Below are 21674 nucleotides of genomic sequence, written 5' to 3'. Positions count from 1 at the left end.
CCCCTCCTCTCCATCCTGTGGGCTCACCACCTGCGGGAAGAACCGCTTGGGTCGGGTGCGCTGCCACACGGGTGGCAGTGAAGGCCAGGGACCTCGACGGACTGGACCCGGGCGGCAGAGGCTGGCTCTGGGGACGTGGAACGTCACCTCTCTGTGGGGGAAGGAGCTGGAGCTTGTGCGGGAGGTGGAGCGCTATCAGTTGGATCTGGTAGGGCTTACCTCTACGCACAGCCTCGGTTCTGGAACCGTACTCTTGGATAGGGGTTGGACTCTATTCTTCTCTGGAGTTGCCCATGGTGCGAGGCGCCAGGCGGGTGTGGGGATACTCACAAATCCCCGGCTGAGTGCCGCTACGTTGGAGTTTACCCCGGTGGACGAGAGGGTCGCCTCCCTACGCCTTCGGGTTATGGGGGGGAAAACTCTGACTGTTGTTTGTGCGTATGCACCAAACAGCAGTTCGGAGTATTCGGCCTTCTTGGAGACCCTGAATGGAGTCCTGTATGGGGCTCCAGTAGGGGACTCCATAGTTCTCCTGGGAGACTTCAACGCGCACGTGGGCAACGATGGAGACACCTGGAGTGGCGTGATTGGGAGGAACGGCCTCCCTGATCTAAACCCGAGTGGTCGTTTGTTGTTGGACTTCTGTGCTAGTCATGGATTGTCCATAACGAACACCATGTTCGAACATAAGGATGCTCATAAGTGTACGTGGTACCAGAGCACCCTAGGCCGAAGGTCGATGATCGATTTTGTAATCGTATCATCTGATCTGAGGCCGCATGTTTTGGACACTCGGGTGAAGAGAGGGGCGGAGCTGTCAACTGATCACCATCTGGTGGTGAGTTGGGTCAGAGGGTGGGGGAAGACTCTGGACAGACCTGGTAAGCCCAAACGCATAGTGAGGGTGAACTGGGAACGTCTGGAGGAGGCCCCTGTCCGAGAGATCTTCAACTCACACCTCCGGCGGAGCTTTTCTGGCATCCCTGTGGAGGTTGGGGGCATTGAACCCGAGTGGACGATGTTCAAAGCTTCCATTGCTGAAGCTGCGGCGGTGAGCTGTGGTTTTAAGGTCTTAGGTGCCTCAAGGGGCGGCAACCCTCGAACACCGTGGTGGACACCGGTGGTCAGGGAAGCCGTCCGACTGAAGAAGGAGGCCTTCCGGGATATGTTATCTCGGAGGTCTCCGGAGGCAGTTGCAGGGTACCGACGGGCCCGAAGAGCAGCAGCCACTGCCGTGACGGAGGCAAAGCAGCGGGTGTGGGAGGAGTTCGGAGCAGCCATGGAGAAGGACTTTCGGTCGGCACCAAAGTGCTTCTGGAAAACCATCCGGCACCTTAGGAGGGGGAAACGGGGAACCATCCAAGCTGTGTACAGTAAGGATGGGACACTGTTGACCTCAACTGAGGAGGTAATCGGGCGGTGGAAGGAGCACTTTGAGGAACTTCTGAATCCGACCAATACGCCCTCTATGGTAGAGGCAGAGCTGGAAGCTGATGGGGGACCATCATCAATTACCCTGGTGGAAGTCACTGAGGTAGTCAAACAACTCCACAGTGGCAAAGCCCCGGGGGTTGATGAGATCCGCCCAGAAATGCTGAGGGTTGGGTCATGACCGAAAGAACGAGGTCGCGGGTGCAAGCGGCCGAAATGGGTTTCCTCAGGAGGGTGGCTGGCGTCTCCCTTAGAGATAGGGTAAGAAGCTCAGTCATCCGTGAGGGACTCGGAGTAGAGTCCTTGCTCCTTTGCGTCGAAAGGAGCCAGTTGAGGTGGTTCGGGCATCTAGCACGGATGCCTCCTGGGCGCCTCCCTTGGGAGGTGTTCCAGGCACGACCAGCTGGGAGGAGACCACGGGGAAGACCCAGGACTAGATGGAGAGATTATATCTCTACTCTGGCCTGGGAACGCCTCGGGATCGCTCAGTCAGAGCTGGTTAATATGGCCCGGGAAAGGGAAGTTTGGGGTCCCCTGCTGGAGCTGTTGCCCCCGCAGCCCGATCCCGGATAAGCGGTTGAAGATGGATGGATGGAATTTTGATATAAATATGCAAAAAGGAATGTAATCAGTTAAATTAATAAAAGTGGCGAAATATAATCTTAAAACATAAAAAAATGCAATTAAAAACTTTGTTTTCTCAAGAAATCAAACAGTAGTTACACTCTCCACTTTAAACAATAAGTAGGCTGTAAAATACTTATCCCCTTGTTTTTTTTTTGTTATAGTTAACTATTTGTAACAACCCTGAGGAAGTGAGATGGTTAAATGGTGAAACATTTAAATCGTTAAGTTAATTATTTTTAAATTCCTTCAAGGACCCCTGCTAGTCCCAGCAGCCCTGAAGCACCGACCTACAGGTATACATCAGTATACAACACCGTGTAGTTTGGTGCAGAACGAAGAAACTGTTAAAACAATTCATGACTGATAATCGTCAGGTTCAATACCTAATACTACTTTATGTTCTGGAATCAGGAAAATGTGCGCTTTTATATTGAAATGTTCTCCCTGTAAGCTAAATAAAACCACAGCAAGAGTTTACAAATATAGCCATTTTATTAATGACTTGGAAAAAAAAAGCTTAACAACACAAGGAATACATGCATGCAGGGTATGTATGAGCTATTATCCTCCTTTTTCATATTCACAACACACATTTCTTACAGTTTGGTACTGAATTACAGCTGTGAAGCAATAAAATCAAGTTATGTATATGCTTGTTACACACACATATCAAAAAAGACATTTTCCGCAATGAAATGAATACTAACAGTGTTTCATCCGCAACCTGTCACCTGCAGGCCTGATCTTTTCTGGGGGCATTTTTTTGTTTCGTTTTAAATAAACAAATAATCATTGTTCACAATAATTCATAATATAATCATAAGATGGATAAAAAAATTCTGATTCTGATGCAGGACTGCACGGTCAAAAATATCGTAATTTCATCCCAGGACAACAACCTTAAAATCTGTTTTATAAAATATTAATATCAGGAAAGGTTTCATCTTTTCAACCCATATCTTAACTTAAAATGGACATTTCTTTTCTACCTTCAAACACTGATATCTGACTTCATTTGATATTAGGAACGTGTGCTGCCAACAACTCAAGAGCGGGCGAGGAACGGATATAAAAACGGAAGTCACTACATGGCTCTAGTTACAGTTTGTCGGATCTCGCTATGCTTCCCGATCTGGCAGCTGGTCACATGTCTGTTTTAATGGCAACACTAACTGAGCTTTTCTACACATGGTGATTAAAAAGGAAATTCAGAAACTTTCAGTGTACAGTAAACTTGGTAGGATAACATTCTTAATCTACAATAGAAATAAAAAAAAAAACTACTGCCCTGTTAAAAAGGGAGAAAATGATAAAAAGAGAGCGAGAGAGCACTGAAACGAAGCGGCAGATTCAGAGCGGCCCAGTTCGTGGAAGGTGCTCCTGGGCTCAGTATTTCCCTCTCTTGGACTTACGAGTTGACTGCTTGGTGCTCTTCGCCCCCTTTTTGACTACGGGCTCTGGGGATGACTCTTCGGGCTCGGGCCGCCTGGAGCCGCCTTTGGTCGCCGGCTTTTTGGCCGCGGGCTTCTCTGGAGAGGACTCTTCGGGCTTGGATCGCTTGGACCCGCTCCTCGTCGTCTCCTTTGCGACCACAGCCTCCTCGGGGGATGAATCTCGGGACACCGGTCGCTTGGCCCCCCTTTTGGCCAGTTTTTTAACAGCTGGTGTTTTGGGCTTTCTTGCAGGAGCTCCCCTCTTGACGGGCGTGGCTTTAGGTGGCGGTGTGGATTCCTTCTTAGCGGCCGACGGTTTCCTTCCCCGTCTCTTGGCTGACGACACTGCTTTCTTGGCGGGAGACTTCTTTGCGAGGGGGCGTCCCCTGCCTTTAGCTTTTGTCTGACTTGCGCTCCGAGATTTCTTGGCCGGCGGGGGGCGGCGAGCCTTGGGGGGAGGCCTCTTCTGAGATTTTCTAGAAGGAATTTGAACAGGAAGCTTTTAGTTGAGTAGAAGGAATGTAATTATAAACACATCACATGTGGGTGCAACGTTATTAGAAAACAGCATCAATTAAAAGAGTAATGTCTGCACACTCACTCCAAACCACACATTTATTTAGATTCATGTTGGATCTGAGTCAGGTCAACATGTTTAAAGGGGACCTATTATGCCTTTGTGCTATTTCCCTTTCCTTTAGTGTGTTATATCGTTTTTTGTGCATGTAAAAGGTCTGCAAAGTTACAAAGCCCAAAGTCCGAGTCAAAGGGAGTAACTCTCCCCCACAGAAACACTGCTGAACATTAAAGCATGTTCTAGTAGAAACCCAAAATACAAGTATGTATCTGAAAATAAGCATATTAGGTCCTCTTTAAAAACGGCTGAGGACATAATAATACTCTTCTTCTCCAAAAGGGAAAGTTTTTATTGATTTTCATTGTGTACTACTTGAATTGTTAATTATTCTGAGGTGTAATTCACACCAACCTACTGGTACACATATACAGATGCTGTAACCACTTGTTAACATTTTGACCTGATGAAGATGTGATTGGGATCAAAAAGTTGTCCATCTAAATAGATTTATGGTTTTGAGTCAGTGTGCAGCCAATACTGTTTTCACGAGTGTCATTAGAAATGATGGAGGTGCAGACTTCAAGCCTGTGTTAGGGATACTAAGTACAGATCAACACCCACCTCCTCCGAGAGGGAGCTTCGTCCTCAGACTCTTCCTCCTCTTCCTCAGACTCTTCTTCTTCTGATTCCTCGTCAGAAGATTCAACCGTCCGCCTCCGCTTGGTTGCAGGGGGAGCGTTTTTCTTTGGAGGCTCGTTGAACTTGTCTGGGTACAGGATGGTAGGGCTGAAAGAGAAAACAAAATAAAAAATCTTGAGTGTTCAGTTTTTTTGTGAATATTCTGTCCAAAGCAAACTGCTGACTCATCAGTCTGGATTCAAATGGAAAAGAAATACACTTTGTCAAACTACATACACTATGGAAAGCTCGCTGAATTGACTAAAGAAATACAAATTATAACCTTGAGAGAAAGTGTGATAAAGAAAAATGGTATTCTGAGTATTAAAATCTTTACATAATAGAACCCTTTTCTCCAAAAGTAGTTGCCATACCTCGGGTAAAATGGGAAGGATAGCTGGTAGGTCCCTGTGAAGCCGTGACCGGTGATCTGCTCCATCCAGCCGAGGACTTTACACTTTGTCAGGGTCCTCCTCAGACTGGCCACTAAAGAAAAGAGTTCCCCTTTTAGTGACCTCATTTTGGATGCACAAACCTCGTTAACAAAACCCTCATCACGCAGTGTATTTAGGTTTAATGTTACAAAATGGAAAGAAAGCACACTTTACAAAACAAGCTCTTAAAGTGACACCATCAAGCTCTTGTAAGCTCAAAACGCAGGTGTAAAAGTTTGTTTCACTCTCCACAGAGAACAGCGTCTGTGATCAGCTTGCATTCGTGTTGTTACAATGGAATAAATAGCGATCAGTTTTCATGTTTTAAAAAGGTAAAAAATGGATGCCTTCACATCACTCCTTTGGCACTTGAATATTTAGTGTCATGGAGAAATTCTTAAGATCTGGAGCAATGTTTTCAGAGGCTTTAAGCGTGCTCGCCTCCTGCATTGGTGAGAACTAGCTGTATTGAGTCTTGCATTTTGTTCATAGAGGAAATAATTGACTGACGTGCCTGCAAGCCAATCAGTAAACTGCAATTGGACAGACGGAAGTAGCTAGAGGTTCATCGGCACAGGGCCGAACAACACAGCGTTATGAACATTCACTTACTGTTGTACGTATTGAGTTGAATTTGAACTGTGATTGTATGAGTGTGGGGGGGTATTTGACCAGATGTGGGTGAAAAAATGCGTGTCTGAAACATAGCGACACTATGGATAGACAGCAGAGAGGAGGATTATGCTGCAGGTGTGGTTTTGTAATGTTTTATTAACTGCCATGTTTTTGTGAAAACGGGTCACTATTGGAATCCATTGTTCTCAACATGAACAAAAAACACACAAACTTTTGATTTTTAATAATTTAGTGTACTTTTCCAACTGGAAACCAATCATTTGAAACTTAACCCAATTTGTAATTACCTGAGAAAGCAGTCAGGGGAGGGGGAGAGAGAGGGGGGGGGGGGGGGGGGGGGGGGGGGGCTTACCTAATTGGTACTCCTTTCTATCCTTGTTTGCGTCCACTAGGTATCTGCGTAGAGTGGTGGTGCTGCAGGTTTTAGGTTCATTCATGGCTGTGATGGCGGCTGTGATGGCGTCCTCCATGTTGCTGCCCTTCAGCAGGACCTGGTTCCCAGAACGCTTCAGCTGGGACAGTCGGATATAAATATTTTTAGGATCTCAGGTCATTTGCTTTTCATTGAATCTGTAGCTTTTAACCGTGTTGTCAGCTACATCTTTGTCCACCATAGTGGCTCTCTCTAATTTCTTCATGTTGCCAACTGCTCATCACTAGAACTGTAAAATGTTTACGCTACCAGGGACTCATTTTGGAACAAAAATGAATAAGACTGTGTTATAGAGAGCTTTACCTGGAATGTCCCGCTGGCTCCTTTCCCAGTGATTTGCTCCAGTTGTCCCTTCTCGACTGCCCTCACCAGGGCTGACTTCAGGATGTCTGGCCTGAGGACAAACCAGTTAATCATTAATATATTCAATAATAACACAACTTGACACACCCCTTTTTATAAGTTACTGAGCCACTACAATCCAGCGTATGGCTGTGTCATCTTTGAGGTTTATCTTTTAAAATGTAGTTTTTCCATTTTAAATCTAGAGTATGTCTGGAGCTTTTAGAGACCACCAATGATCTGTAATGCTAAAAAACTTTAATTGACAGTTAATTAATTTCAGTGTAGATCAGGGATGGATTTATCTTCCATTGTCAAGGTAAATATTACACTTTTGCAGGTTACAGCATTTCAAATCCAACAATTTGCTTGCATCTACTATATTTTATATCGTCAATAGTTCACTTACTGTTAGATTAAAATTGGAAACTTTTGAAAATTTAACGGCTTATTAGAATTGCAAATAACATCTGAATCAACAATGAAAATAATCGTAAGTTTTTGCTTCGGTTGTCTGCAAAGTTCCATTAAACAACATTCAACAAGAAAAAAATACTCCGTACCTGTTTGCGATGTTGAAGTTGGGGAAGTGCTGCTCTAGGTATTTCTTGATCAGGTAGTAGGAGGCCTCTTTGGGCTCACAGAGCTGAGTGATGATGAGAGGAAGAGCATCTCCCAAAGCTTCAGTCTTCAGAGGAGGTTTCTGAAACACCATCCGTTTACAGACATGATGATTAAGAGCAATCACATCCCAGTCTCATAGGAGAAAATGGCAAAAAGGAAACTGTTGAAACTACGTCATTGACATAAGGATTAGATCTATGTGATATTGTACTGTGATTTCCTACTGTCAATAAAGAAACCCTGCAGTCCAAACTATTATGATTAAAACTTAACTCATGACTTTACGAAATAGTTCAAAATTTTGGGAAATACGTTTTCTTGCCGAGAGTTGACGAGAAGAAGATCAATGCCAGTCGATGGTTAGCTTAGCTTAGCACAGAGGCTGGAAACAGGACTCTGTCAAACAGTACCCAGCACTTCTAAAGCCCAATAATTAACTCATGTTTTATCTCATTTGTTTAACCTGTACAAAAACCCAAGTATATACACAATAATAATCTATTGCTAGGCAACCAGCACGACCTCCAGGATGTTGCTGCTCCCTGCCAAGAAATAGTCCGGCACAACTATTGTGCATCCCTTCACTTCAGACCTCTGCTGTAACATACCTTAGTCGAGATGGACACCTTCCCAATGGCGAAGGTTCCTGAAAGGCCTTTACCCTTCAGCTGTGTGAGAGACAGATAAAAAACAAGAGTAAGTAAGCAGACCAGACACATTTCAATGAACATCTGTGAAATAGACCATTTGTAAAGCCAGTCAAGCGGGATGCATAGGGCTCCAGTAAGAGCGTTACTTAAGATTTAAAGCTGGAGTGCGGGCCTTCTACATATAAATGAACGTCCATTATATTCAAGCCCTTGCCGAACAAGTGTGCACAATGCTGATTAACCCTTTTGCCACCAGGGAAGCTCTCTGTATTTCTGAGTATACCTGAGTGGTGGTGTCTGGGGCGATATTTCCGTGCTGGTGCACTAGAAGAATGCTGATATACCTTACTTGTTCTCACAACGATTAGTTAATTGACTCCACAACAACGTTGTTTTAGTGTGCAGTACACAAACTGCTGTCAACTTACCTTGCTCGCTCACTCACTTACAGCTGTACAGCGCTCCGATTGGTCACACGTTATGTCAGTCTACCTGTATTACCCAATACCTTTACAGGGGACCGGGAAACTAGACATGCTTGTCAGCATATAAATAGATTATAAAATCGTGGTGTTTTTGCAACTTCAGCATAGAGGATTGGGATGTTTATTGCAACTTATAATCAATATCTTCCGTCTTACCGAGAGAAAGCAGCACCGCTCGCTCACTGGAGCCGAGTCTGTCTGTGTGTTTTTCTCTGCACGTCTGTGGAGCAGCAGCCTTCAGTGTTGATTGGTCATTGCGGATGACGTGTAACCAATCACATAGTGCTGTGGGCGGGACATTGAGCCAGACTGCACAGTGGAGAGCACTGACAGCAGGCTGACACAGAGAGGCTGATCAGAGCCAAAGTAGCGCATTTATAAATGTATTTATTTTATCGGTTAAAAAAAATACAGATACCGATAATCAACAAAATGCAGAATATCGGCCAGGCCGATAATCGGTCGATCCCTATGTAATTCAAATAATACTATTTTTAATTACTCTCACTGCCAGCAGGGGGAGACCAACATTCAACGCTTCAGCTTTAAAAAGTTTGGTGGATTGTGTATTTTTTTATCATTTCAAAACATAACAAAATATGAGAGCAAAGGCCTAAATAAAGGATTAAAGGGTGTTTGTCTGTTCTAATGTACCCTGCAAATGTAAGTCCAGCGAACTAGCTTACAGTAGTAACCAATCCCAGCATTAGGTTGAGCGGTATTTCTTAGTACATTATGTTGTGGGGTTAGGAGTCATGGTGAAAAAAGGGCCTGTTCACAACAATGTAGTTTTCCCCCAATGTGTGGAAGCTGGTCCTGGATGCTATCAGAATTTAGGTTAACGTTAGCAGCTCTATCCTTCTCTTTAGTGGATTTAGGGAAGTCTACACTCCCAGCAACACCAGCCAAACTCTTAATCCCCGTTTACAGGATTCTGGTTTTAAAATGAGTCAGCTTCTGAAGGGTCAGTTGCATTTATTGCCAAGTACACATATTTGATAATGTCTATGTTGAAAATGTTTCGATTTAAGAACGGTGCTGTTATCTACATCCTTGCATGGGACAAGTATGAACATTTAAGACGTTTTCCAGCTAATTAACATTCCTTACCTGTTTGATGGTGCCCTTCTCCAAATGTTTCTTCATTGCTTTCTTGATGAGAAACTTCTTCTTGCTGAGCTCCATCTCTGGGTATTTCTTCAGAAGATATTTCATGAAGGACTGGTATGAAACTCCAGACTTGTCATTACTAGACTGTAAAAGACAGAGGACAGGAAATCAGATTTTTTTTTAAACAAGAAGAAGAAAAAACAAACCACTGTTCACGGATTTACAGGGTTTGTACACACCGTGATAGCTTCGATGAGGATATTATCCACTTTGTGCTGAGTGCCTGCAAAGTTGGCGACGGGAAGCTTTTTGCTGGAAGTGACGCTAGCCCACGCAGGGATCGTCCTTTTCACCTTCTTGACTTTGGCTTTCTCGTACTTGTATCCATCCTTCAACCTGCCGCCGAAAAAGGGGGAGCGGAGACACAAGTTCAGTGAAGTGGTTCGTTTCTTTAGCAGCGATATTTCACTGTGATTGTTACCACCCTTATCTTTATCACATCCTCACCTTAGTAGGAGAACATAGCAGTGTGTTGCACACTGTCCAGCCGCGCAGTCCTTGCATTTGTCCCTTTGTCACCGACGGGAAAGACAAAATGAAGTTTGAGAACATCTGTCTTAATGATCACCATGGTAATTTGACTCTACCTGAATTGCTACGCTAGTGTCAGGTAAAGTTTGCTTTGTCAATGTCTGGGAGAAGGAATGGAGGAGAAATTATAAGTTGTTTACGTGGAAAGCCAGGTTGATTATCACTAATATTTCATCGCTTAATGTGAGGTTTTTCTCCCCCACTGGTTTCCTTATAATATGCGAGGACATGTTTTTGAGGGAAGGTCAAAACAAAGGTCATTACGTTTTCATGAAGAAAATATGTCCATGAGGCTTTAGAGATGTCCAAACAATTAGATCATCTATAAATAAACGGCAGGGCTGTTTCAAAAATCCAGAAGATATTTTTGCTTATTTATTTTTTAATAAGTGGGCAAAACAAAAATATTTTCTTCGCATTATTCTGCATGTACGTAGCTTTTAGTAGATAATGCTGCCCGTTCTTTGAGATGTGGACTGAGCCGGTAACAAATCGTCAAACTTTCGTGATGCTTACGTCCTCTCCTCCTGGACTCCTCCGAGACTTGCGGACAAAGGGACCAATACATCTGTCTAATGAATGTGGCTGTGACAGATCACAGCCTTTGGTAATGCAACACCGCAACCATGAGGGGAGCAGCCTGCCGTTATCCAGCAGAGGTAAGGATAATATAAACAGATAAAAGTGCTGATCAAAGTGAAATATCGCAGCGTTCAGAGTTGCACACTAGCTCTCTGTCGAAAACTCACTCTTTCTTCTCTGTCCCTTCTTCACCCTTCTCCTCCGCGGCTCCCTCTGCCTTATCTCCATTCTCTGTGGGCTCCGTCTCGCCAGCGGCGTCGCCCTCCTCGCCCTCGGCCGGCGCAGCCGAAGATGCGGCCTGCTCCTCGTCGTCAGCAGAGGGGGACTCCTCTGAGGATGCTTCAGCCTCTGTGGAGGAGGAAACCATTGAAATTAAGACCAAAAAGTATGTGTGCGATAACGCTGTGAATATCACAACAATCTTTTAAGTAGCTCTGGGAAATAATTAAAGATCTTATTGATAACATATTTATGTAGAAGATTTTTTTTTTAAATAATTAAATTTTTTTATTTTTAATACTAAATGAAAAAAAAAGGCTTTCCTAAAATATATATATATGATTGTGAATTAAGCATTAAAAAATGTTGGCGGGTCCAAAATGAATGTTTTGTTTTTTCTCTGTTGAAGATATCTGACGCTTGGTTCCCACTTCTAACAAGGCTTGCGGGCCAATAGCATAACGACGTTCACGTGGTATCTCTGAGTCGTCAGTTAGTGTGGAAAAAAATGGCTGAGATTGACGAGGAGTGCCCAGAAACGACTTGTTGTGAAGTAAATGCAATGGAACTAACGGGGGAGGGAGAATGTGACATCTAGTGGCTGAATGTTATCAATAGCACCTTTAAGTTAGCAGTTTAGCTCGAGTGAGCACTGCTGAAGCTTTACAAACAGCATAATGACAGACAAATATGTAAATATCTTAGAAGAAATACATGTTGGGTAATAACGTTGGCACCTACAAATAAAAGTTTGCCACCAATTTTGAGTCAGGGCACTGATGTAGGGACAGGAAACATGGGATAGAGAGAAGGTACAACATGCAACAGAAGTCTCTGACAATTTCATGTGTTCTGTTGCTGTATTTCCTCCTAAAACGTACTGATGGGACAAAGTATTTCTTATATATGTACATTCATACTTCCTGATATGTATATGTTCTTAATATGCCCTTGTACAAAGTATTTCCTTTTATAATTGTAATATAACTTATTATTTTAATGGAGCTTCCCAGCAAAAAGCATTTCACACCATTGTACCTGTATAACCGGCGTGAGAATAAACATCCTGAATCTTAAAGGTCAATGCTACTGCTCCGGTTGTACAGGATTGTAATGCCTCTCCAGCATGGGATTTTTCCTTGTTTTGTCTTGATTTCCATACAGTGGTGCATTATTTGGCCTTGGGGACTGCAGATTGGCCGTATCTGATGTAGTTAGGCCATCCATCAGTGTTTTGTTTGGCATCAAAACGTTGGGTTAATGGCTTAAATGTGTTTTTCGCTCTTATTTTGAAAGGGTTCGATGCAATATCCTGAATGTATTCGACTCTTCCTCCTTGTCCCAATATATCAACATTATATTTTTTTCTCCTCAAAGATATATTATCCAATTTAACTCTGCATGAAAGCACAAAAATATTGTAGTATTTGACATTTTATTTAGGTTTTTACATCCAGGTCTGGAGACTTGCTTCCGTGATGAAAGGTTGTAAAAAAAAAACAAAAAAACACTGCATGTCCACATATGCATCTTAAATAAATATTTTTAAAGGGTTTGATGCAGTATCCTGAACGTATTTTACTCTGCCTCCTTGTTCAATATATCAACATTATATATTTTTTTCTCCTCAAAGATATGCTCTTATCCAATTATTATTTAACTCTGCATGAAAGCACCAAAAATATTGCATAGAGTATTTGATTCTGATATTTTATTTTAGGTTTTTATATCTGGAGTCTTGCTTCTGTGATGAAAGGTATGATATATTATTATTAGGTATGATAATATCCAATTCTTATTTAACTCTGCATGAAAGCACTAAAATATTGCAGAATTTGACATTTTATTTTAGGTTTTTATATATCTGGGTCTTCCTTCTGTGATGAAAGGTATCATATTATTATTATTATTATTATTAGGTATATTATCCAATTCTTATTTTACTGCATGAAAGCACCAAAATATTGCAGAATTTGACATTTTATTTTAAGTTTTTATATCCATCTCTGCAGACTTGCTTCCGTGATGCAAGGTTTGTAAATAAAAACAAACAAACATTGCATGCCCACACATGCATGATCTGCAGACTGCTACCCAGTCCCACTGTGAGTGGGCTGCACACAGAGTCCTGATGACGGTGCGTTCACGGGGCTCTGTTGTCCAGGTGATGGACGACCTCTCGAGCCAGTCTTTACCTTTCTCTGCTGCAGCGGAGGGGGGCTTCTCCGGGGTCGGAGTCGCTGCTGCTCGGCGTATCGGCATCACACTGAGATTAACCTGAGCATGAGGAACATGAACAGACTTAAACACAGTGGGAAAGGCACGTTATGAGCAGCACTGGTTCGGGGCCCATCAGTCTGTTTGGTGCGTGGTTAAACATGGCGACACCGCCAAACCCACTTCATTCATTGAGGCCCATTATACAGACACAAAACAAGAAGAAAGGCTGCTTTTACTCCGCTTTAACCTTCCTCAAGACAACCCCATGCTCCTTGCTTTACCCTCTACCCTTTATGAATGCATGTTTATCATTTAAACAGGAGAAAAAGACATGAGTTGCTGGAAATTTTCGGCAAATTTCGCCATTTTGTGCCTTTGGTTCACACACACACACACACACACACACACAGAGTAATGGCGTCGCACCAGGCAGATATAAAGACTCATTTAGAGTAGAAAACACCGGACTATGTGGTTTTTACAGCAGCGCATTCATGCATCTACACGTTTAGGTAGTAACCTGTGCGTACCGCGGGTCAAACTTACCTTTGACTTGTGGAGAAAAGTGAGATACTTTGGAGTAAATTTCTGCACGATCTCTTTATTTAGATTTCTCTGTTTACGAGCCCCGCCCCGTTAGGACCGTTGGTCACGTCGCTGCGTCACACCAGCACGTCGCTGCGTCACACACAGCAACGTCGAAAGGATCCCCAACTAACGACACTAACCTTTGAAATCTGCTGTTGTATAGTCGATTTAAACTAATGAAAACTGAGATTACTGAGATGTTATGTCCCTATTCTGAGTTAACTTGATATCCTCTACTATACATGTCAATGCAATTTGAACACATAGTTAATTTAACTCAAATAAATCAATTATTGTCATGTAAGCATTAAAAAACTACAGATCTAATGAGGTTTTGGGTGGTTGTCTAGGGCAAAGGCTCATGGGAAGTGTAGTTGCCTAGTGCTGATAAAGTTAAAATGAAGAGGAACACAACTTTTTCTTATTCAGAGCAGCAGTAGAGACACATTAAGTGTAAAAATAGACCAAAAACATAAGAAACATACTTCAGCTTTCTGTCTGTAATGAAAAAAAGGCTAGCTAGAAAACATGTTACTGAGATTGTATGTCCTTATTCTGAGTTAACTTGTTGTCCTCTACTTATACAGGTCAATACAATTTGAACACATTGTTAATTTAACCAAGAAAACATATAAGCATTCAAAAACTACAGCTCTAATGAGGTTTTGGGTAGTTGTTGGGGGCAAAGGCTCATGGGAAGTGTAGTTGTTTCCTAATGCTAACAAAAGTTGAAATGAAGAGGAACACAACTTTTCTTATTCAGAGCAGCCAGTAGACACATTAAGTGTAAAATAGACCAAAAACATTACTTTAGCTTTATGTCTGTCTGTAATGAAAAAAAGGCTAGCTAGCAAATATGTTACTGAGATTTTATGTCCTTATTCTGAGTTAACTTGATACCCTCTACTTATACAGGTCAATACAATTTGAACACATCTTTAATTTAACTAAGATAAATCAATTATTGTCATGTATGCATTCAAAAACTACAGATCTAATGAGGTTTTGGGTGGTTGTCTGCAGCAAAGGCTCATGGGAAGTGTAGTTGTTGCCTAATGCTAACAAAGTTAAAATGAAGAGGAACACAACATTTCTTATTCAGAGCAGCCAGTAGACACATTAAGTGTAAAATAGACTTTAGAAAAATACTTCAGCTTTCTGTCTGTTTCATTGTGTGTGGTTTAAATTTGATTATTTCACTGTAAGTTATTTCTCTCCAACTATTTTCTCAATTAATGGATTAGTTTGGTCTATAAAATGTGTGAAAATAGTGAAAATGGCTGTCACAATTTTCTAATTTGACTTCTTAAAATTGCTCATGTTGTCCGAACAGTCTAAAACCCAAAGATGGAGTGACATACAACAGAAAAGCAGCAAATTCTCACGACTAAGAAGCTGAAATTTTCTGTCAATCGACTGTAAAGACAAGCAATTGCATCATAGACTGGTTAAGCAAGCCACATTTGGTGATCTGATAAGCATGTGACCACAGCGGCATTGTAATATGAATGCAACTGCATTCGTGACCACATTATATACATATCAGCTGGATCTTTACACAATCTAGACACAAAAATATAAAAAAGTTGTGGTCAATTACAAGCAAGAATTAAACTGCTGCAACTATTTCAAAGCCAAGGGAACAAATTGAGTTCATTCATAACGTTTGTCGATGCTCAGCAGAACAAATCAGTGGCTCACAGTGACTCCAGCTGCTCTTCCTGGCCACATCCTACAACTCTTCTTCTGAGGATGCTATCCAAAACGGGAAAACTGAACACACAAACACACATTAAGTCGTAGCAAAGTCACCAAAAGAAGCAAATCTGGCGACCCCACAGCTCCAAACACCAACCATCAAAAGAACAAATCATGACAATCAGCATTTTTTTTAAATACCTTTTTTGTCTTTAATGTATTTACAAGCTTTAATCTGCTCTGTAGGTCTGAAGTATTACAAGCATTTAATGTTCAGCGACCCTGGCCATTTGCTTTTTAATGTTGCATTTTTGCTCATTTTATTTGAATGTAACCGGTTTGTTCGTCTCGTTTGTTTTGACAGTTCTGTGGACTGAACTTGCATCGTTTCTTGAATGCATACCTCTACCTCTTCACGAGGCGTATGTACATTATCAACGCAGAGCAAGCCGAGGCTGAGGGAAACACTTTCTGGTTATTAGGAGATAACCTTTGACCTCAAAACGTCATACACGGACAACGTTAATAGTTTCTGTGCATCCACTCCTTTTTTATCTCTGCTTCCCCTTCATCCCAACATCATTTTGTGTTTTACCCTGTTTTAAACCAAACAGTGTGGAATCCAGGTAGGCTATTTTATTTCACAATTATTATTTTGTTATTATAATTAATTACATTGTTATTTCTGTTGTTGTTCTCATTTGTGAGCATCTGCAAATGTTAAATAACTTTCATATTTGCAGTCCTTAAAAAAATAATAAATTAAAGAGTCCAGAACCTATGTATCTTTTAAGTCTCTTCTTAAAAAGTAACAAAACAAAAGTAAGTTAAAATTTAAAACAAAAATATTTTCTATGTATAATACAGGTATTTAGTGCTTCCGCCGTTGGAATCCAAACTCAAAATGTCGGCATGTTTCAGAACCGTACCGCAGAAAAAAATTCCAGCCGTAAAACATGTCGTCCTGCCCATACACCCATTTTGAATGTTTGTTTGTTTGTTCTGTCGTGAGGATGCAGTTCTACTACGTCGTGTCCCCCCTCGTCAATTGTCTTCCGACTCCTCCTCCGCCTCCCGCAGCCAGGTGAAGAAGGCCGTGACGGACTTGAGGGCCACACCCTTACCCTGCTGCTCGGCAGGGTCTTTGCTCGTCTCCCACTTGTAGAAAGCGTCCTCCGAGATGACGTCCTCGTCATACAGACAGTCAAAGAACATCCGGAGGAGGTCTGGAAGACAAACACACATCAGTCATCTTTGTGGCTCTGATGAGGATTCTTGAATTGAGAGAAGAGTCTTTAAAACTTCCTGTCCTGCTGCAGTACTGCTGCGTGCAGTCTGCCCGTGCATAATTTAGGGTAAGTGGCTTTAGAGGGAGGCCTGAAGGGACGGACTGTCAGTGTTGCCGACTTTCTTGCTAGATTTAGGGACTCTTGGATGAAAGTGCTGCTAGCTACTTTCATTGGAAAAGACTCTGCAACATTGGACTGGGTTTTTGAGTTGGATCATTTTTTTTCAATTTAGCTTAGTCTTGCTGGTTTCTCCAATGTTACCTCCCCAAGCTTTAATGTTACAGAGTACAATAATATTGAGATTCAAAATTAACTGTTGACCCAACCGACCCGTTATGAGAGCTATTTCGCACCATCCGACCTGCAAAAATATGCATTAATCCACCATCCGAACCCGCCCCGCAAACTGCCAACTTCATGCATTATACTGTAGTAGCACAATTGTCAGGACTGAGGACTGAGGACTGAGGACTGAGGACTGAGGTCTGAGACAAGGACAGAGACAAGCACACAACCTCTTGACAGCGTATTACGTGGGATGATGGCACAGAATGTGTTAAAATTTCGTGCTGCCACCATGGCTGGTGTGTGTGTGTGTGTTGGAGAGAGAGACAGAGAGAGGGGAAGAGAAGGTGGACTATCGCACGCAATGTTCTGTAAGTTATAAATATCTGCTGCGCTGTCACTTTTTGACCCGACCGCCTGAATCCGCGATATTTTCTAGTAAGATCACCCACAACCCGCCCGACCCGCGCATCACTAGTATCCAAGGTCAAGAATCAATTGAATCTGAACTTTCAATCCAACATGAACGAGAAGGCCTTTAAAGGGGAGCTACGCCCATTTTCAAAGTTCATACATGTTAATCATATGGTCTAAGACAGTTCAAAAAATATTAGTAAACATGAACAACTCTCTCCCAAATCCAAAACTAGAGTGCTAAAACTCAAACTTGTGATGTCATAGAGTATAAAGTAGGTGTGTCACGATGTTGATTCTAAATCGGAAACCGATCTAAATGAGCTTCCAATTTTCGACCATCGAAATCAAATGCAGGATCAGGGATTTTTTTCTCTCCGCCCCCACCTACTTGCATGCATCCGCAAAAAAAACAACACCTCAAAGACAACACAGCATATCTTATCGGTAGCCTGCAGCTGCACTTTGAGACACCACGAACACTGCCGGAGTTGGAGATGACAGAAACAACAGAACTGGAAAATCCTCCTGCTTCCCTGAAGTCACCGGTGTGGCATCACTTTGCCTTCCTCGTAAGTTACGTAGACAACAAACGTGTCTTGACAGAAGAACTACGGTTTGTAGGCTGCAGAAGATTTAAGAGACTGCAGCAACCAAGAAAACAGCGCTCATTGAACTGTTTGCCGATTTTAGCTGCGGTCGTGCTATCTCCACTTGAAATCTATTGTGTGTCTAACATCGCTTTGTACGGTAAAGCGGGGTCGCTTGCTATAGTATAAAGCACGTAGGCACCGACAGGGACGTCATGGAGCCTTCAAATGTGCCTTGTGAACTCTGATTAACTCTAGCTGTCCTGCCATCTAGTGGATCTTCTTTTTGTTGAAAGTGTAAATGACAGTTGTCAGGGCATAAAACCAATGATCTGCTGATTTTTACGAATCAAGACTCCTTAGTCTAACAACGGAATGTTTAAGTCGAAAATTGAATCGAATTGAATTGTGACCCTAAAATTGAAAGTGGATTTGGAGAATTGTGACATCCCTTGTATAATGTGTGGCGCTGCTCCATAGACAATGAATAGGGAGAGATGTTGTAGATGACACTGAGAGCACCCAGGGGAATGATCTGAGTATATGGGAACATTTCCTTTTTCACTACTGACAACACTACCAGAGAATAGAGCTCATTTTGGGTATCATTGTTTTTGTGGGTCCACAAAATCAGTCTCCCATTCATTGTCTATGGAGCAGCTCCAGACTTTATACCCTATGACATCACAAGTTTGAGACTTACTTCTCAAGTTTCCGGCTTTGACAGAGTAGCTCATGTTCACAAATATTGATTACTAGGCCACGGAGATAACATATTGAAATTCTTACTTTAGGTGGTGTTCCCCTTTAAGTGCTCAGGAAAAAATGTGAATATGAGCATCTATAATTCCATGACAACTGGGCGAACTCAATCTGCTGATGAAGATCACGTGACATGATCAATAGCTTCAGACCAGCTGTTGAACGGACCTTGTGGTGAGATTATATATACAATAACATTGCTTCAAATATTGGTGTACATTTTTAATCTTCTCTGGTAAGAAATTATGAAAAAGAGTACACGAAGAAAAATAACTTAACTCCTCCCACCTCCTCCTAATGAAACTAAGATGCAGCACTTACTTGGAGGCTGATCGAGGGCGACGATCAGCGCCTGAAGTGCATAAAGTGCTTGCAGCTGTCGCTCAGTGTCTGAGTTAAGGTACTTGAGTAATACAGGCAATCTCCTCTGGATGATGGCCGTGTCCACTCGACAGTTGGTGTTATCATCTGTTCGGTAAAGCAGGAGGCAGAGTGAGTGCATGCTGATAATGTAATCAGCGGTGCGATTTTAGCAGAATAGAGCAGCAGTGTCTCCTCCAGGTGGTGGAGTGCTTACCTTTCACTGCTGCCTTACACACAGCTGTCATCAAAGCCCTCAGGAAGGGAGACGAGCTCATCTGAGATTCATCTAGGTTTGCCTGGGAAATGGAGCACAGGGGAGGACAGAACACACAACCTGTCAATTTCACATGGCTCAACACAGTTGCAGTCTTCGCAGTTATGCTACGAAAGAACAGGAAACACCTTTAACCCTGAGAGACACACATATACTTTTTTTAGGGGGGTACAGGTGGTCTTTAGGGGGAGATAGCAGGTCAACAGTAGATGTCACATAGACGTGGTGTTCATCATCTGAAAGCTGGGGACCTGAAGATTAATTTGAGATACAGCTCAGCACTGTGTGTCAATCTGTTCTAGTCATATATCAGAAAAAATAAATAAAATAATAATAATTAATTGATTAAAACAAATTGTGACAGTGTTTAAGGGCTTAGAACATTATGATAGAAGTATATGATGGTCATTCCCATGCTCACTAATGTCTCATAAGTTGTTGCAGCAATTTTTGGCTTGATACCATTTGTTACACAGATTTGGTGCTAAATTTAACAATTTTTTTTACCACTCAAGAATTGATAAAAATGATAAAAAATCCCCCCAAAATACCACATTAAGACACAAAGACCTTGAGGAACACCACAGAAAAAGCCATGCTGTGATTTGGTATAAAAAAACCTTTGACATTTCGAGATTTCTGCAAGAATTGCATTTTTCAGCGATCGGATGGCGAGCACTTCTGTTCTGAAAACTGCTCAGAAACCCCCTTATTGTCAATCTACCTAGGAAAGACATCCATCCTCTGAATGCTCTAGGTCTGTAGTTTGTGGTTGTAAAGTTTAATGAGGCTGTGATTATCCTAGAGGTCACCACAGGTCATTTTATACAGTGATTTCAAGTTTCAAAAAAATGGTCTCACTACAATGAAATGTCTACTATGAGGACTAACTTCATCACACATGAATACAATTGGGTTCATTGGATCCACAAGAGTCTCGGCTTTATGCAATCCAAAGACTGTTTATGGACCCCAGTATGCAGAAATATTCAAATACACCATTTTTAGAATAGGCGAAAATAAGGATTGAGGTCAAGGGACCCTTTTGGAAATCACCAGTTTTTCCCTTGCCAAAATTAAGCCTAAATTTGGAGCGTTATTTAGCCTCCTTCCCAATGGATTCTTTAGTTTTTTTCTAGTTTCATATGATACCAGTATCTTCACTCTAGCTTTAAGACTGAGTCTGCTACAGCCTCTGATAGACAGTAATGTTGGTGAGGATCACCGGTGATCCAGCGGGTCCACAGAAAAAGTGTCTTAAATATTTCTGCTCATTACTGGCTGCAAATGAAACTGAACTGTGCCAGAGTTTTACACATCATTAATAACAGACTGCCCCTCTGAATTTATGCCGCTAGCTTGCAGAATTGGATGTTTCTTCTCTGAGAAATGTGTGCAAAACATGTGTCACTTCTCATACCTCTACCCAGTCGAAGATCTGCTCGTCGCTGGCCATGTCCTCCAGGAGGAGTCTCTCCAGCTGCTGGCTCAGCTCCTCAGGAGACATGATCTGTTTGGACAGAGCCGCCTCGGGACTGGAGTCGTCCGACAGAACGAACTGGAGTTTCTGTTTGTGTCCAAGACGACGGGACATCGATATGATAGAGAAGTGAGAAATAAGAGGAAATGTGAAAAGAGGAAGAGGAAGAACGATGGAGGAGGGGGTGGGAGTAGAATGTGCTCTCTGTCAACTTCTTGTATTACATTCGTATAAAGAAATAGTTTTTCAATAATATTGATTTTTCTCGATTTGAATGGAGGCCTTTATCACAAACCTGTTGTGAGATGAAAGCCTGGACATCCTCTCCCTCTGGCAGGAAGTCGGTCCAGTTGAGGCCAGATTCCCTCCACAAAGAACCCACAGTCCTATGGCTCTGTGGACACAAGAAGAGACAACATCGCACCTCTCTTCTTTGAAATATCTAATTTCTTCTGACTGGTTTCCAGGAAAAAAGATTTTAACAAGCTGAAAGAACCAAAACTTGCTACTACTTGCATTTTGCACCAAAAAAGCCATTTGACCAAAATATCACCAATATAATCGACCCTTAACCTCGATAGACATTTAAGTTCATCTATGAACTGTATACACCCCCAACTACAACGGAGCTATTGATTATACTTCACTGGCTTTATTATGAGAGCAGGTAACATAATTACACAGCTGAAGATTAAAGTGTTGCTTACCATTTGTTTGCATAGTATGTGCAGTATTTCAGATATTAAGATCCCAGCTCTTCCCACAGGAAGCAAAGGTTTGCTTAATTCACTGTGAACAAACGGAGAATGGAGAAGTTGAAGAACCCAATAAGACGATTTCCTGTGCAGCTGTTAAGTCA

General features: G+C 42.2%; 2 protein-coding genes across 26 annotated transcripts in view; both read right to left on the bottom strand.

Moving 5' to 3' along the window:
• Positions 1–2531: 2531 nt before the first annotated feature.
• Positions 2532–13754, bottom strand: hp1bp3 (heterochromatin protein 1, binding protein 3). 2 transcript variants are annotated; one of them, XM_074639687.1, is made up of 13 exons: positions 13619–13754; positions 13048–13129; positions 10801–10981; positions 9968–10030; positions 9700–9856; positions 9461–9604; positions 7824–7883; positions 7155–7294; positions 6553–6643; positions 6169–6328; positions 5121–5232; positions 4690–4854; positions 2532–3967 (listed from the first exon to the last, which is right to left on the bottom strand). In XM_074639687.1, exons 2-13 carry the CDS (start codon positions 13112–13114, stop codon positions 3445–3447), a joined length of 1863 nt encoding a protein of 620 aa, XP_074495788.1. In that variant the 5' UTR covers positions 13115–13129; positions 13619–13754; the 3' UTR covers positions 2532–3444. The 2 variants fall into 2 exon arrangements, with proteins under 2 accessions (XP_074495788.1, XP_074495789.1); XM_074639688.1 differs by lacking the exon at positions 9968–10030.
• Positions 13755–15992: 2238 nt separating this feature from the next.
• eif4g3a (eukaryotic translation initiation factor 4 gamma, 3a) overlaps positions 15993–21674 on the bottom strand; it is a 65987-nt gene continuing 60305 nt past the window's right edge. For all 24 annotated transcript variants that reach the window (XM_074639521.1, XM_074639640.1, XM_074639485.1 and 21 more), the window contains 6 exons: positions 21523–21604; positions 21111–21209; positions 20756–20902; positions 19276–19357; positions 19020–19166; positions 15993–16584 (listed from right to left, as the gene is read on the bottom strand). In XM_074639521.1, the coding sequence (XP_074495622.1) occupies positions 16403–16584; positions 19020–19166; positions 19276–19357; positions 20756–20902; positions 21111–21209; positions 21523–21604 (739 nt within the window). In that variant the 3' untranslated portion in view covers positions 15993–16402. The remainder of the gene's footprint in view (positions 16585–19019; positions 19167–19275; positions 19358–20755; positions 20903–21110; positions 21210–21522; positions 21605–21674) is intronic.

The sequence above is a fragment of the Sebastes fasciatus genome, chromosome 1, assembly GCF_043250625.1.
Source record: "Sebastes fasciatus isolate fSebFas1 chromosome 1, fSebFas1.pri, whole genome shotgun sequence".
NCBI classification, from domain to species: domain Eukaryota; kingdom Metazoa; phylum Chordata; class Actinopteri; order Perciformes; family Sebastidae; genus Sebastes; species Sebastes fasciatus.
The sequence above is the reverse complement of the archived record's forward strand: the minus strand, read 5'-3'. Positions and strand labels throughout refer to the sequence as shown.